Raw genomic sequence first — 17084 nt, forward strand, 5'->3', positions numbered from 1 at the left:
ATTTTTGGGGTTAAAAATTGGGAATTTTTGGGGTTAAAAGTTGGGAATTTTTGGGGTTAAAAATTTGGAAATTTGGGGTTAAAAATTGGGGTTTTGGGGGTGAAAAACTGGGGAATTTTGGGGTTAAAATTGGGAATTTTGGGGTTGAAAACTGGGAAACTTTGGGTTAAAAATTGGGATTTTTGGGGTTAAAAATGGGGATTTTTTGGAGTTGGAGATTGGGGGTTTGGGGGTTAAAAATTGGGGACTTTTTGGGGTAAAAATTGGGATTTTTTGGGATTAAAAATTGGGAATTTTGGGATTAAAAATTGGGATTTTTTTGGGATTAATATATGGGCATCTTGGGGGTTTAAATGCAAATTTTTGTGATGGAAATTGGGGATTTTGGGGGTTAAGATTGGGAATTTTTGGGGTAAAATTTGGGATTTTTTGGGGTTGAAAACTGGGAAACTTGGGGTTGAAAATTGGGAATTTTTTGGGGTAAAAATTGGGATTTTTTGGGATGAATATATGGGGATTTTGGGGGTTTAAAGAGGAATTTTTGGGGTTAAAAATTGGGAATTTTGGGGTTGGAGATTGGGGGGTTTGGGGGTTAAAATTTTGGGATTTCGGGGATAAAATTTGGGAATTTTGGGGTTAAAAATTGGGAGTTTTGGGGGCTAAAATTTGGGAATTTTTGGGGTAAAAATGGGGATTTTTTGGGGTTAAAAATTGGGAATTTTGGGGTTAAAACCGGAGAATTTTCAGGGATGAAGTTTGGGAATTTTTGGGGTTAAAAATTGGGAATTTTTTGGCTTGACGCTGGAATTTTTAGGATCCCAATTTGGAAGTTTTGGGCTTAAATCAGGAAATTTTTGGGACTGAAAATTGGGAAGTTTTGGGGTTGAAATTGGGAATTTTGGGGGCTGAAAATTGGGAATCTTTGGATAAAACTCGGGCATTTTTGGGATTTAAACATTTGGAATTTTTGTGGGTAAAATTTAGAAAAATTCAGAATTAAATTTGGGAAATTTTGGGGGTTTAAAATTTTTGGAATTTTTGGGGCTAAAAATTTGGGATTTTGGATACAAAACTGGAATTTTTGGGGGTAAGATTTAGGAGCTTTTGTTATTAAATTATAACAAAATTATATATTTTTATTTTATTTTTCTTTTATTTTATTTTTAATTTATATTTTAATTATATAACTAAAATTACAGCCCCAAATTAAGGAACGTTGGGGTTAAAATTTTTCGGAATTTCGGGGTAAGAATTTGGAATAAAATAAAATAAAATAAAATAAAATAAAATAAAATAAATAAAATAAAAAATAAAATAAAATATAAAATAAAAATAAATATATAAATAAAATAAATACAAAAAAAATATAATAAATATATAAATAAATAATAAATAAAAATAAATATAAAATAAATAAAAATAAATATAAAAATACATTAAAATAAATTAAATAAATTAAATAAAATAAAGAAAACTCACGTTCGGTACTGGGCGCTGTGGGGGAGGGGCGAGGACGGGAAGTAGAGCAGCTCCATCTGAAAAAGGGGGCGGGGCCAAAGATGGGGGCGGGGCCAAACAGCGCTGACCCCTCCCCCAGCTCCATAAGCCCCTCCCACAACCACAATTTCCATTTTAGCCCCGCCCCCAAAATGATTCTGCCATTTTAGCCCCTCCCCCAAACCCTTTAGGCCCCGCCCCCACCCCAAATCCGCCATTTTGAGACCCTTCCCTTACCCTTTAAGCCCCGCCCCCACAACTTTAAGCCCCTCCCCCTTCAAGCTGCCACCCATTTAAACTCCGCCCACACCCTTTAAGCCCCGCCCCCTCACCAGCCCCTCACGCCAAATCCGCCATTTTGAATCCCACCCAACCCCAAATCCGCCATTTTGAGGCCCTTCCCTTACCCCTTTAAGCCCCGCCCCATCACTTTAAGCCCCTCCCTCTTCCTTGAAACCCCTCCCCCACCTCTTTAAGCCCCTCCCCTCATCATTTAGGCCCCGCCCCCTCACCAGCCCCTCACGCCAAATCCGCCATTTTGAATCCCACCCAACCCCAAATCCGCCATTTTGAGGCCCTTCCTTTGCCTTTTAGGCCCCTCCCCCTTCCTTGAAACCCCTCCCCCACCTCTTTAAGCCCCTCCCCCACATCATTTAGGCCCCGCCCCCTCACCAGCCCCTGGTTAACGAAGTATTCGGCGAAGTAAACGAGGGCCAGCGGCGCCCCCTGGCAGAAAGCGGCCTGAAAGGGGGCGGGGCTTAGTCAGGCCACGCCCCTTTGTGGCTACAAGCCCCACCCCCTCCCTTCAGCCACGCCCCATTTCAAAACCTCCCGATTTTCCCCATAAAATTCCCAATTTTAAACCAAAATTCCCCAATTTTTAACCCCCAAATTCTCAATTTTTAACGCAAAATTTGCCAATTTGAAACCCAAAATTCCTCAAATCTTGACCCCAAAAATTCTAATTTTTGAACCCAAAAAATTCCCAAATTTCGACCCCAAATTCCCAAATTATTTTCCTCAATCTGCCAGAATTTTGAGCTGTAAAATTTCCCTTTTTAACACCAAAACTCTTAAGTTTTAACCAAAAAATCCCCAATTTTTAATCCCAAAGTTTGCAACTGTTTTTTCTCCCAAACACTTAAGCCAAAATTCCCAAATTCTTGCCCAAAATTGCCAATTTTTAGCCTCTCAAATTCGGAATTCCTAACTTCAAATTCTCCAATTTTTAACCCAAAAGACTCCCAAATTTCTAACCCAAAATTCCCAAATTTTAACATCCAAATCCCAATTTTTCACCCTCAAAATTCCAAAATTTTAACACCAAAATTCATAATTTTTGAACACAAAATGTCACAATTTTTAGCCACAAAATTACCAAATTTTAACCCAAAATTTTTCAAATTTTAACCCTAAAAATTCCCCCTATTTTGAACACAAAAATTCCCAAAATTATCCTCTTAAATTCTGATTTTTTACCCCAAAATTGATCAAATTCCTCATAAATTTGCAAATTTTAAAACCAAAATTTGCAAATTTTAAAATCAAAATGTCCAAAAATTCCCCCCAATTCCCATTTAAGCCCCTCCCCTTTAAGCCCCGCCCCTTTCTCACCTTGGCCACGCCCCATTTCTCCTCTCTGGCCCCGCCCCCTTCGTCAGGGTGGGGGAGGGGCGGGTCCGGCCTGGGGGGAGGGGCCGGGCCCAGCAGGAAGAAAAAACTGAGAAAAAAAAGGAAAAAATGAGAAAAATTAAAATTTTTAATTATTCAAATTAGGGGGAGGGGCCAAGGGAGGCCACACCCACTATGGGGGTTGGAAGGAAAATTGGGGTTAAAATTTGGGAATTTTTGAGTTGAAATTTGGGGTAAAATTTGGAATTTTGGGGTTAAAATTTTGGAAATTTTGGGGGAAAAATTTGGGAATTTTGGGGTTAAAAATTTGGGAATTTTGGGCTTAAAACTGGGATTAAAAATTGAAAGTTTTAGGTTAAAATTTGGGGATTTTTGGGTTAAAAATTGGGAAATTTCAGATTTAAAAATTCAGAATTTTGGGTTTAAAAACTTGGAAATTTGGGGGTAAAAATTTGGAAATTTGGGGTTGGTATTTGAGGCAAATATTTGGAATTTTGGGGTTGAAATTTGGGAATGTTGGAGTTGAAATGTGGGATAAAAAAATGGGTGTTTGGGCTGAAATTCAGGGTAAAAATTTTGGGATTTTGGGGTTGAAAAATCGGCAATTCTGAGTTTAAAATTTGGGAGTTTTGTGGTTTAAAAATGAGAATTTTGGGACCAAAAAAAAAGAACTTCTGGGATAAAACTTGGAAAAGTTGTGTTAAAAAGTTTGGAATTTCAGGACATTAAAATTAAAAGATTTTTGGGTAAAAATTGGGAAATTTTTTGTAAAGTTGTGGGAAATAAGGAGTTTTATTGTATTATATACATTATATTATATATATTATATATTTTACAAAAAAAATTGGAAGATTTATTGTTAAATAAATGAAATTTTTGGCAAAATTTTTAAATTCTGGGGATTAAAAAAAGGAATTTTTGGTTAAAAAAGTGGAGTTTGGTTGATAAGAGTGAATTTTGGGTAAAATAATTCAAATTTTGGGATAAAAAAGGAGAATTTTGGGTTAGAAATTTCAAATTTTTGGGTGAAAAATTCCAAATTTTGGGTCTCACCTGAGCAGCATCATCGGGGGCAGGGCCAGGAAGGGCAGCAGGGAGTGGGGGAGGGGCAGCCACGCCCTCAAGCCCCAAAACCCCAAAGCTCCGCCCACTCCGGCCGCGCCCGTCCCCGACGACCAATGGGAGAGCCCGAAGCTGCTGGGGGAGGAGTCAAATTAGAATAGCCACGCCCACTTTCAAAATTCTTTTTTTCCGCCATTTTTGGATGAAATTTTGGTGATTTTTGACCAAGTTTTTGTGATTTTAAAGTCAATTTAAGCCACGCCCACTTTTCGTATGACCACGCCCCTTTATTTCCACACACTTGGCCCCGCCCCCAATGCAAATTTTGATCATTTTGCCCAAATTTGGTTCCAAATTTTGGTGATTCTTCACAAAAATTTTAGGCCACGCCCACTTTTTATTTGACCACGCCCCTTCATTTATTTCACACACTTGGCCCCGCCCCCAACGCAAATTTTGATTATTTTGACCAAATTTGGGCAAATTTGGTTCCAAATTTTGAAGATTCTTTACAAAAATTTCAGGCCACGCCCACTTTTTATTTGACCACGCCCCTTCATTTATTTCCACCCACTTGGCCCCACCCCCAATGCAAGTTTTGATTATTTTGACCAAATTTGGTTCCAAATTTTGGTGATTCTTTACAAAAATTTTAAGCCACGCCCACTTTTTATTTGACCACGCCCCTTTATTTCCACCAACTTGGCCCCGCCCCCAATGCAAATTTTGATTATTTTGCCCAAATTTGGTTCCAAATTTTGGTGATTATTTACAAAAATTTTAGGCCACGCCCACTTTTTATTTGACCACGCCCCTTCATTTATCTCCACACACTTGGCCCCGCCCCCAATGCAAATTTTGATTATTTTGACCAAATTTGGGCAAATTTGGTTTCAAATTTTGGTGATTCTTTGCACAAATTTTAAGCCACGCCCACTTTTAATTTTGGCCACGCCCCTTCATTTATTTCCATACACTTGGCCCCGCCCCCAATGCAAATTTTGATCATTTTGCCCAAATTTGGTTCCAAATTTTGGTGATTCTTTACAAAAATTTTAGGCCACGCCCACTTTTTATTTGGCCACGCCCCTTCATTTATTTTCACCAACTTGGCCCCGCCCCCAATGCAAATTTTAATTATTTTGCCCAAATTTGGTTCCAAATTTTGGTGGTTCTTTACAAAAATTTTAAGCCACGCCCACTTTTTATTTGACCACGCCCCTTCATTTATCTCCACACACTTGGCCCCACCCCAGATTTTGATTATTTTGACCAAATTTGGGCAAATTTGGTTCCAAATTTTGGTGATTCTTTACACAAATTTTAGGCCACGCCCACTATTGTCTGGCCACGCCCACCCGCCATAAGCCACGCCCACTCAGCCCAACCCTTATTTAAATTTTGGCTGATTTTGACCAAATTTGGCCAATTTTGCCCCAAATTTTGGTAATTTTGAATCAATTTATAGAATTTTAACCCCATTTTAAAGGCCCGCCCACTTTTTTATGTGGCCACGCCCACCCACCACAAGCCCCGCCCACTCAGCCCTACCCCCATTCAAATTTTGGTTGATTTTGACCAAATTTGGGCAATTTTGCCCCAAATTTTGGTAACTTTGAATCAATTCTATGGAATTTTAACCCTATTTTAAAGCCCCGCGCACTTTTTATGTGGCCACACCCACCCACAATAAGCCACGCCCACTCAGCCTTACCCTTATTTAAATTTTGGCTGATTTTGACCAAATTTGGGCAATTTTGCCCCAAAATTTTGGTAATTTTGAATCAATTTTATAGAATTTTAACCCCCTTTTAAAGCCCCGCCCACTTTCTATGTGGCCACGCCCACCCACAATAAGCCCCGCCCACTCAGCTCTACCCTTATTTAAATTTTGGCTGATTTTGACCAAATTTGGGCAATTTTGCCCCAAAATTTTGGTAATTTTAACCCAATTTTAAAGCCCCGCCCACTTTTTATGTGGCCACGCCCACCCACCATAAGCCCCGCCCACTCAGCCCAACCCCCATTCAAATTTTGGCTGATTTTGACCAAATTTGGGCAATTTTGGCCCCAAATTTTGGTAATTTTGAATCAATTCTATAGAATTTTAACCCCATTTTCAAGCCCCACCCACTTTTTATGTGGCCACGCCCACCCACAATAAGCCCCGCCCACTCAGCCCTACCCTTATTTAAATTTTGGCTGATGTTGACCAAATTTGGCCAATTTTGCCCCAAATTTTGGTAATTTTGAATCAATTCTATGGAATTTTAACCCCGTTTTAAAGCCCCGCCCACTTTTTATGTGGCCACGCCCATCCACCATAAGCCACGCCCACTCAGCCCTACCCCCATTCAAATTTTGGCTGATTTTGACCAAATTTGGGCAATTTTGCCCCAAATTTTGAATCAATTTTATGGAATTTTAACCCCCTTTTAAAGCCCCGCCCACTTTTTATGTGGCCACGCCCACCCACCACAAGCCCCGCCCACTCAGCCCTACCCTGATTTAAATTTTGGCTGATTTTGACCAAATTTGGGCAATTTTGCTCCAAAATTTTGGTAATTTTGAATCAATTTTATGGAATTTTAGCCCCATTTTTAAGCCCCGCCCACTTTTTATGTAGCCACGCCCACCCTCCATAAGCCACGCCCACTCAGCCCTATCCTTATTTAAATTTTGGCTGATTTTGACCAAATTTGGTCAATTTGGCCTCAAATTTTTTGGGTTTTTTTTGGTCCCTCCCCCCATTTCGAGGTGTGGCCCAAGTGGGCGTGGCCTATAGGTGTGGCCACGCCCTCTCAAGTGAGGCCACGCCCCCTTACCTGGGGTAGGAGGAGGCCAAGGTCAGGAATGTGACCTCCCCAAGCCCCGCCCCCGCACTGCCCAGCGCCACACCTGAGTGACCAATGAGGGAACGGTCAGTGACCTCTGACCCCTGAGTGACCCCTGAGTGACCCCTGAGTGACCCCTGAGTGACCCCAACTCAAAAAATCTCCAAAAAATCTCAAAAATTCTCCCAAAAAATCTCCAAAAAATCTCCAAAATGCTCCCAAAAAAATCCCAAAAATTTTCAAAAATCGCCCAAAAAAATCTCTAAAAATCCCCCCAAAAATTTTCCAAAAAAATCTCCAAAAAATCTCCAAAAAATCTCAAAAATCCCCCAAAAAATTTTCAAAAAGCCTCAAAAAATCACCCCCAAAAGTCACGAAAAAATCCCAAAAAATCTCAAAAAAATCTCAAAAAAAATCTCAAAAAACTCACCCCAAAAGTCACGAAAAAATCCCAAAAAATCTCAAAAAAAAATCTCAAAATCCTCCCAAAAAAATCTCAAAAAAATTCCAAAAAAATCTCCAAAATTCTCCAAATAATGTCCAAAAATCCCTAAAAATCCCGCCAAAACAATCTCATAGAAATCCCTCAAAAAAATACACAAAAAATTTTTTAAAAATCTCAAAAAATCTCAAAAAGAAACCCCAAAAGGTTGCAAAAATTTTTTAAAAATCCCTTGGAAAATCCCCAAAAAATCCCCAAAAATCCCCCCCCAAAAATCATCAAAAAAACTCTAAAAAATCTCAAAAAAATCCCACAAAAAAATCTCCAAAAATCCCCCAAAAAAATCTCCAAAAAATCTCCAAAAAAATCTCCAAAAAAATCTCCAAAAAAATCTCCAAAAAAATCTCCAAAAATCCCCCCAAAAAATCTCCACAAAATCTCCAAAAAATTTTCCAAAAAAATCTCTAAAAAATCTCTAAAAAATCCTACAAAAAATCTCCAAAAATCCCCAAAAATCTCCAAAAATACCCCAAAAAATTTCCAAAAAATCTCCGAAAATCCCCCCAAAAAAATCCCAAAAAATCTCAAAAATCCCCCCCAAAAAACCCAAAAAGTCTCCAAAATTCCCCCAAAAAATCTCCAAAAATCCCTCAAAAAATCTCCAAAATATCTCAAAAATCCCCCAAAAAATCTTAAAAAAATCTCCAAAAAATCTCAAAAAAATCACCCCCAAAGTCACAAAAAAACCCCAAAAATCGCCCAAAAAATCTCAAAAACCCCCCCAAAAAAATCCCAAAAAAACCCCAAAAATTCAAAAACGTCCCTAAATACCTGAGTGACCCCGAGTGACCCCTGAGTGACCCCGAGTGACCCCAATGACCCCGAGTGACCCCAACCCAAAAATTTCAAATTAATCCCCCCAAAAAAATCTCAAAAATCCCCAAAAAATCTCCAAAAAATCTCAAAAATCCCCCCAAAAAACCCCAAAAAATCTCCAAAATCCCCCCAAAAAATCTTCAAAAAATCTCTAAAAAATCCTCCAAAAAATCTCTAAAAATCCCCCAAAAAATCTCCAAAAAACCTCCAAAAAAGTCTCACAAAAAATCTCCAAAATCCTCCCAAAAAAATCCCAAAAACTCTCCAAAAAATCTCCCAAAAAATCCCAAAAAATCTTCAAAAATCCTCCCAAAAAATCTCCAAAAAATCTCCCAAAAAATTTTCCAAAAAAATCTCAAAAAAATCTCCAAAAATCCCCCAAAACATTTCTAAAAAATCTCAAAAATCCCCCAAAAAATCCCCAAAAAATCTCTAAAAAATCTCCAAAAAATCTCAAAAATCCCCCCAAAAAACCCCAAAAAACCCCAAAATATCTCCAAAAAATGTCCAAAAAAATCTCCAAAAATCCCTTAAAAAATTTTCAAAAAATCTCAAAAATCCCCCAAAAAATCTCCAAAAAATATCCAAAAAATCTCCCAAAAAATCTCAGAAATACCCCCCTAAAAAATCCCCAAAAAATCTCCAAAAATCCCCCTAAAAATCTCCAAAAAATCTCAAAAATCCCCCCGAAAATCTCCAAAAAATCTCCAAAAAGTACCCCTCAAAATTTTCCAAAAAATCTCAAAAATCCCCCCAAAAAATCCCAAAAAATCCCCAAAATTTCCAAAATGTCCCTAAACAACTGAGTGACCCCTGAGTGACCCCAAGTGACCCCAGTGACCCCGAGTGACCCCAACCCAAAAATCTCAAAAAAATCCCCCCCAAAAAATCTCAAAAAATCTCCAAAAAATCTCCATAAAAATCTCCAAAAATCTCAAAGATCCCCCCAAAAAATCTCAAAAATCCCCCCAAAAAATCCCAAAAAATATCCAAAAATTCCCCAAAAAGTTTCTAAAAAATCTCTAAAAATCCCCCCAAAAATCTCCAAAAAATTTCAAAAATCCCCCCAGAAAAATCTAAAAAAATCTCCAAAAATACCCCTCAAAATTTTCCAAAAATCTCAAAAATCCCCCAAAAAATCTCCAAAAAATCTCCAAAATCCTCCCAAAAAATCTCCAAAAAAATCTCCAAAAAAATCCTAAAAGATCTCCAAAAAATCTGCAAAAAAATCTCCAAATAATCTGCAAAAATCCCATAAAAACTTCCAAACAATCTCAAAAATTTTCCCAAAAATTTTATAAAAAAATCTCAAAAAATCCCCCAAAAAAACTTCTAAAAAACCTCCAAAATCCTCCCAAAAAATCTCCAAAAAAATCTCCAAAAATCCCCCCAAAATTTTCCAAAAAATCTCCAAAAAATCTCAAAAATCCTCCAAAAATCTCCAAAAAATCTTAAAAAAATCTTAAAAAAATCTCAAAAAAATCACCCCCAAAAGTCACGAAAAAATCCCAAAATGTCTCAAAAAAATCTCAAAAATCCCCCAAAAAATCACTAAAAAATCTCCAAAAAATCTCAAAAATCCCCCCCAAAAAATCCCAAAAAATCCCCAAAATTTCCCTGAATGACTGAGTGACCCCTGAGTGACCCCTGAGTGACCCCGAGTGACCCCGAGTGACCCCCGTGACCCCAATGACCCCGAGTGACCCCCATGACCCCGAGTGACCCCGCTCACCCCCCAGGCCGCTCAGGGTCCCTTTGGCCGCGGCCACGGCGCTGACGCTGCCCCACAGGCACAGAGCCACGGCCACCACGCGGATCCTGGGGGGAAAAAACACCAAAAATTCAATGTTTTAACCCAAAATTCATTGCCTCAAATAAATTACATTTCTTCCCTCAAATTCAATTATTTTCTGAAAAAAATTCGGGTTTTTTCCCCCAAAAATTTCCTTTTTCGTCTCAAAATATTCTGGTTTTTCCGCCCTAAAATTCCCTTTTTAAACCCCCAAAAATTCCCTTTTTTAACCCAAAATTCATTGCCTCAAATAAATTAAATTTTTTCCCTTAAATTCTATTATTTTCTGAAAAAAATTTGGTTTTTTTCCCCCAAAAATTCCCTTTTTAAATCCCAAAAAATTCCCTTTTTCATCTCAAAATATTCTGATTTTTTCCCCAAAAAATTCCCTTTTTAAATCCCCAAAAATTCCATTTTTAATCTCAAAATATTCTGGTTTTCCCCCCAAAAAATTCCCTTTTTAAATCCCAAAAACTTCCCTTTTTTAACCCAAAATTCATTGCCTCAAATAAATTAAATTTCTTCCCGCAAATTCCATTATTTTCTGAAAAAAATTCGGTTTTTTCCCCCAAAAATTCCCTTTTTAAACCCCCAAAAATCCCCTTTTTCATCTCAAAATATTCTGGTTTTTTCCTCCAAAAAATTCCCTTTTTAAACCCCCAAAAATTCCCTTTTTCATCTCAAAATATTCCCTTTTTACCTCAAAAAAATTCCCTTTTTAAACCCCTAAAAATTCACTTTTTAATCTCAAAATATTCTGGTTTTTTCCCCATAAAATTCCCTTTTTAAACCCCCAAAAATTCCCTTTTTCATCTCAAAATATTCTGTTTTTTTCCCCATAAAATTCCCTTTTTAAATCCCCAAAAATTCCCTTTTTTAACCCAAAATTCATTTCCTCAAATAAATTAAATTACTTCCCGCAAATTCCATTATTTTCTGAAAAAAATTCGGGTTTTTTTCCCCCAAAAATTCCCTTTTTAAACCCCCAAAAATTCCCTTTTTCATCTCAAAATATTCTGGTTTTTTCCCCAAAAAATTCTCTTTTTAAATGCCCAAAAATTCCCTTTTTACCCCCCAAAAATTGCCTTTTTAAATCCCTAAAAATTCCCTTTTTAATCTCAAAATATTCTGGTTTTTTCCCTCAAAAAATTCCATTTTTAATCTCAAAATATTCTGGTTTTTTCCCCAAAAAAATTCCCTTTTTAAATCCCCAAAAATTCCCTTTTTAATCTCAAAATATTCTGTTTTTCCCCCCTAAAAATTCCATTTTAAATCCCCCAAAATTCCCTTTTTAATCTCAAAATATTCTGGTTTTTCCCCCCAGAAAATTCCATTTTTAAATCCCCAAAAATTCCCTTTTTTAACCCAAAATTCATTGCCTCAAATAAATTCAATTTCTTCCCTTAAATTCCATTATTTTCTGAAAAAAATTCGGGTTTTTTTCCCACAAAAATTCCCTTTTTTGTCTCAAAATATTCTGGTTTTTTCCCTCAAAAAATTCCCTTTTTAATCTCAAAATATTCTGGTTTTTTTCTTAAAAAAAATCCGTTTTTCAATCCACAAAAATTCCCTTTTTAGTCCTAAAATATTCTGTTTTTTCCCCAAAAAATTCCCTTTTTAAATCCCTAAAAATTCCCTTTTTAATCTCAAAATATTCTGGTTTTTTTCCCCAAAAATTCCCTTTTTAAACCCCCAAATATTCCCTTTTTAATCTCAAAATATTCTGGTTTTTTCCCCAAAAAAATTCCCTTTTTAAACCCCCAAAAATTCCCTTTTTAATCTCAAAATATTCTGGTTTTTTCCCCAAAAAATTCCCTTTTTAAATCCCCAAAAATTCCCTTTTTAATCTCAAAATATTCTGGTTTTTTCCCCAAAAAAATTCCCTTTTTAAACCCCCAAAAATTCCCTTTTTAAATCCCCAAAAATTCCCTTTTCAATCTCAAAATATTCTGTTTTTTTCCCCAAAAAATTCCATTTTTCAATCCCCAAAAATTCCCTTTTTAATCTCAAAATATTCTGTTTTTTTCCCCAAAAAATTCCCTTTTTAAATCCCTAAAAATTCACTTTTTCATCTCAAAATATTCTGGTTTTTTCCCCCCAAAAATTCCATTTTTCAATCCCCAAAAATTCCCTTTTTAAGCTCAAAATATCCTGGTTTTTTCCCCAAAAAATTCCCTTTTTAATCTCAAAATATTCTGGTTTTTTCCCCCTAAAATTCCCTTTTTACACCCCTAAAAATTCACTTTTTAATCTCAAAATATTCTGTTTTTTTCCCTCAAAAATTCCCTTTTTAATCTCAAAATATTCTGGTTTTTTCCCCCAAAAAATTCCCTTTTTATACCCCCCAAATGTTCCCTTTTTAATCTCAAAATATTCTGGTTTTTTCCCCCAAAAAATTTCCTTTTTAAATCCCCAAAAATTCCCGTTTTAATCTCAAAATATTCTGGTTTTTTCCCCCAAAAAAATTTCCCCTTTTTCCCCCAAAAAATCCAAATTTTCCACCAAAAATTCCCTTTTTATCCCCCCTAAAATTCCCGTTTTTTCCCCAAAAAAATTCCCTATTTCCCCAAAATATCCTTCTCCCAAAAAATCCCTTTTTTATAAAAATTCACTTTATTCCCTCAAAATTTTCTTATCCTTACAAAAACAAAAATTCCTTTCCCCTAAAAAATTTCCTTTTGTAGAAAAAAATCATTTTTCTGCCAAAATTCTCAATTTTCCCCTCTAAAAATCCAATTTTCCACCCCAAAATTATATGAAAATAACTCAAGCCCCGCCCCCTTTAAGCCCCGCCCATTTGGACATGCCCTTTTAAGCCCCGCCCCCTTTTAAGCCCCGCCCCTTTTTACCTGATGGGCAGGTACGGCCCCACCAGGGGCAGCAGCAGCTTCACCACCAGCCCGGGGACGACGTCGGCCAATAGCACGGCCTGAGGAGCCACGCCCACACAGGCCACGCCCCTTTAAGCCCCTCCCCTTCAAGTCCTTCCCATTTAAGCCCCACCCCTTTTAAGCTCCGCCCATTTAAACCCCTCCCATTTAAGCCCCTCCTTCCCATTTATACCCCACAGTTTAAGCCCCACCCATTTAAGCCACACCCATTTCAACCCCTCCCATTTAAGCCCCTCCCATTTAAGCCCTTCCCCTTCAAGTCCTTCCCATTTAAGCCCCACCCCTTTTAAGCTCCACCCATTTAAGGCCCTCCCATTTAAGCCCCTCCCCTTCAAGTCCTTCCCATTTATACCACACAGTTTAAGCTCCACCCATTTTAGGCCACTGCCATTTAAGCCCCGCCTACTTAAACCCCTCCTGTTTAAGCCCCACCCCTTAATGTCCTTCCCATTAAGGCCCCACCCATTTAAACCCCTCCCATTTAAGCCCCTCCCCTTCAAGTCCCTCCCATTTATACCCCACAGTTTAAGCCCCACCCATTTAAGCTCCACCCATTTAAGCCACACCCGTAAAACCCCTCCCATGTAAGCCCCACCCCTTCAAGTCCTTCCCATTTAGGCCCCACCCATTTAAACCCCACCCCTTTAAGCCCCACCCATTCAAATCCCTCCCATTTAAGCCCCTCCCCTTCAAGTCCTTCCCATTTATACCCCACAATTTAAGTCCTACCCATTTAAGCTCCACCTATTTAAGCCACACCCATTTTAAACCCTCCCATTTAAGCCCCACCCTTTCAAGTCCTTCCCATTTAAGCCCCACCCCCTTTAAGCCCCACCCATTAAAACCCCTCCTATTTAAGCCCCTCCCCTTAAAGTCCTTCCCATTTATACCACACAGTTTAAGCTCCATCCATTTTAGGCCACTGCCATTTAAGCCCCGCCCATTTAGGCTCCATCCATTTTAGGCCACTGCCATTTAAGCCCCACCCACTTAAACCCCTCCTATTTAAGCTCCTCCCCTTCAAGTTCTTCCCATTTAGGCCCCACCCATGTAAACCCCACCCCTTTAAGCCCCACCCATTGAAATCCCTCCCATTTAAGCCACTCCCCTTCAAGTCCCTCCTATTTATACCCCACAGTTTAAGCCCCACCCCTTTTAAGCTCCACCCATTTACTCCCCTCCCATTTAAGCCCCTCCCCTTCAAGTCCTTCCCATTTATACCATACAGTTTAAGCTCCACCCATTTTAGGCCACTGCCATTTAAGCCCCGCCCCTTTCACCCCAACCTTTAAGCCCCACCTATTTAAGCCCCTCCCCTTTAAACTCCACCCCATTAATCTCCCCCCATTTAACTCCCACCCTTTAAGCTCCGCCCCTTTTTACCTCCACCCCTTTAAGCCCCTCCCATTTATTCCCCACTCCGAATGCCCTGCCCATTTAAGCTCCTCCCCTTTAAGCCTCTTCTGTTTAAGCTCCACCCCTTCCAGTCTCTCCCATTTAATCCAAACCCTTTAGGCCCCGCCCCTTTAACCCCAACCCCTTTAAGCCCCGCCCCTTTAAAACACCTCCAATTTAGCCCCACCTCTTTAAGCTCCACCCATTGAAGCCCTTCCCTTTAAGCCCCGCCCATTTGAGCTCCACCCTTTTAAACCCCTTCCATTTAAACCCCACCCCTTTAAACCCCACCCATTGAAGCCCCGCCCCTTTAAGCTCCACCCATTTAAACCCCACCCCTTTAAACCCCACCCAGTGAAGCCCAACCCCAAAACCCTCCAACAATTTAAGCCCCACCCACTGAGGCCACGCCCATTTGAGCCCCTCCCATTTCAGCCCAGCCCATTTGAACCCCACCCCTTTCAGCCCCACCCATTTAGACCCCGCCCCTTTCACCCCAAACCTTAAACCCCCACCCATTTAAACTCTGCCCCATTAAGCTCCACCCATTTAAGCCCCACCCCCTTAAGCCCCTCCCATTTATTCCCCACGCCTTTAAGCCCCACCCCTAAACCTCTCCCTCTTAAGCCCCACCCCTTTAAGCCTCTCCAATTTAAGCCCCACCCCTTCAAACCCCACCCTTTAAGCCACGCCCACCAGTCCCCACCCCTTAAACCCTTTCCCCTTTAATCCCCTCCCATTTAGGCCCCGCCCACTTAAGCCCCGCCCCCTTAAGCCCCACCCACCCCGGTCCCCACGGGGTCGCAGTCGTATCGGCTCCGATTCCGCCGCTCTTCCCCCTAAAAAATCCGGGAAAAATCCCCCAACATCCAATCAGGAAAGGGGGCGTGGCCTCCCAATATGGGTGTGGCCATCACAAAGAGGGCGTGGCCCAAAAAAGGGCGTGGCCACTCACGGGGCGTGGCTCCAGCAGGTCGCGGGCGGCGCTGAGCATCACCACGTAAGGGAGGTTGTTACAGAGCCCCAAAATCCTGTAAAGGGGCGGGGCTTAGAGGGGCGTGGCCATGCTGGTGGGCGTGGCCACACCTGGGTGTGGTTCGCCAGAAAGGGGCGTGGTTTTGGCAGGGGGGAGGGGTCAAAATGGCGAGGTTTTGGCGGGAAATTTGGGGAGGTTTAAGGGGGTAGAGGGGTTTTAAAGGGGCGTGGTCAAAAGGGGCGGGGCTTAAATGGGTGGGGTGTCCCCAAATAATCAGAATTGGGGAGGCTGGGGGCGTGGCTTAAAGGGACGTGGTCACACCAAAGTGTTGTCCAAAGGGGCGGAGCTTAAATGGGGGGTGTGTCCATAAATGGCTCCGTTTTGGCGGGAAATTTGGGAGGGGTTGAATTTGGGAGGGGCTTGGGGGCGTGGTCTAAATTGGGGGAGGGGCACTCACCAAAAAGCGGCTCCGATTCGCCAGGAGGAGGTCGGAGGGGGCGGGGGAGGCGGGGCAGGGGCGGAGTCTTCGTCTGAGGGGGAGTGGAAAAGTTTTGAAGCGATTTTGGGGAAAATTTGGGAGATTTTGGGGTCGGTTTTGTGTCCCCGTCCCGTTTTACGGCCCCGTTGCCCTTCCCGGCTCCTTATCCCGGTTTTAATTCCAGTTTTTATCCCGGTTTTTATCCCGAATTCCCATTTTTTTATCCCATTTTTATTCCCCGTTTTTGCCTCTCACCCGGCGGCAGCAGCGGTTCCTCGTCCGCCATGTTGGACGCTGGTCATGTGACACGGCGAACACGTGACTTTTCCAGTCGAAATCCATAATTGGAAATCTGTGGGCGTGGCTCCAAGGCAGGCAAATCCATATTAGGAGAAAAGGGGCGTGGCTTTATCACGGGCGAATCCATATTAAAAAATTGTGGGCGTGATTTAAGCTCAGTATAAATAATAACAGTAGGCGCGGCTTTATGCCATATAAGGACAAATAGGCGTGGTTTTATCCATATATGGTGTGATGTGGGCGTGGTTTCTGACCGCTCTGAGGCGGCGCCGCCATTTTGTCCCTCCCTCCCGCCGCTCCCCTCAGGAACCGCCGCCATTTTGCCCCTCCCTCATCCCCGTTCCCTTCTCCCGTCATGGCGCTGGTCTCGGCCGATTCCCGCATCGCGGAGCTGCTGGGGGAGCTGCACCAGCTCATTAAACAGACGCAGGTACCAAAATTTCTTTTAAAATCTTTTATTTTTCTTTAAAGATTTCGCTTTCCTCCTCAGCATCCCCCGTTTTACCATCCCCGATCCCCGTTGGTTGCGCTTTTCCCCCGATTTCTCCTCACCGATCCCGTTATTTCTCTCCCGTTTCCCCCTCACGGATCCCAAAAATCAATTATTTCACCGCAAAATCACCTCTTTTCCCTCACGGATCCCAAAAATCATCCATTTCACCTCAAAATCAATTTTTTTCCCCTCACAGATCCCAGAAATCATTCATTTTCACCCCAAAAATCAACTTTTTTCCCCTCACGGACTTTAAAAATCACCAATTTCTCCTCCAGTCACGTCTTTCCCCTCACAGACCTTCGGTTTCTCCCTCATTTCCCCTCACAAATTTGCATTTTTCCCTCACAAATTCGCATTTTTCCCTCACAAATTTGCATTTTTTCCTCACAAATTGTCATTTTTCCCTCACAAAT

At 40.6% G+C, this 17084-nt stretch overlaps 2 protein-coding genes across 6 annotated transcripts in view; one reads left to right on the forward strand and one right to left on the reverse strand.

Annotated features, from left to right (window-relative positions):
* Positions 1–16277, reverse strand: part of LOC141731606 (battenin-like) — a 29930-nt gene extending 13653 nt beyond the window's left edge. Inside the window, exons 1-11 of one of the 3 annotated variants that reach the window (XM_074557998.1) lie at positions 16131–16277; positions 15855–15927; positions 15377–15452; positions 15207–15260; positions 12985–13064; positions 10076–10161; positions 7017–7089; positions 4183–4323; positions 3112–3217; positions 2170–2238; positions 1480–1535 (exon numbers count right to left, since the gene is read on the reverse strand). In XM_074557998.1, coding sequence (XP_074414099.1) covers positions 1480–1535; positions 2170–2238; positions 3112–3217; positions 4183–4323; positions 7017–7089; positions 10076–10161; positions 12985–13064; positions 15207–15260; positions 15377–15452; positions 15855–15927; positions 16131–16161 — 845 coding nt within the window. In that variant the 5' untranslated portion in view covers positions 16162–16277. Of the gene's footprint in view, positions 1–1479; positions 1536–2169; positions 2239–3111; positions 3218–4182; positions 4327–7016; positions 7090–10075; positions 10162–12984; positions 13065–15206; positions 15261–15376; positions 15453–15854; positions 15928–16130 lie in introns of all 3 variants that reach the window. The other 2 variants (XM_074557997.1, XM_074557999.1) reach the window with 2 other exon arrangements.
* A 168-nt stretch (positions 16278–16445) lies between these two features.
* SGF29 (SAGA complex associated factor 29) overlaps positions 16446–17084 on the forward strand; it is a 36002-nt gene continuing 35363 nt past the window's right edge. For all 3 annotated transcript variants that reach the window (XM_074558000.1, XM_074558002.1, XM_074558001.1), the window contains exon 1: positions 16446–16605. In XM_074558000.1, the coding sequence (XP_074414101.1) occupies positions 16531–16605 (75 nt within the window). In that variant the 5' untranslated portion in view covers positions 16446–16530. The remainder of the gene's footprint in view (positions 16606–17084) is intronic.

The sequence above is a fragment of the Zonotrichia albicollis genome, chromosome 24 (genome assembly GCF_047830755.1).
Source record: "Zonotrichia albicollis isolate bZonAlb1 chromosome 24, bZonAlb1.hap1, whole genome shotgun sequence".
In the NCBI taxonomy this organism is placed as follows: Eukaryota; Metazoa; Chordata; class Aves; order Passeriformes; family Passerellidae; genus Zonotrichia; species Zonotrichia albicollis.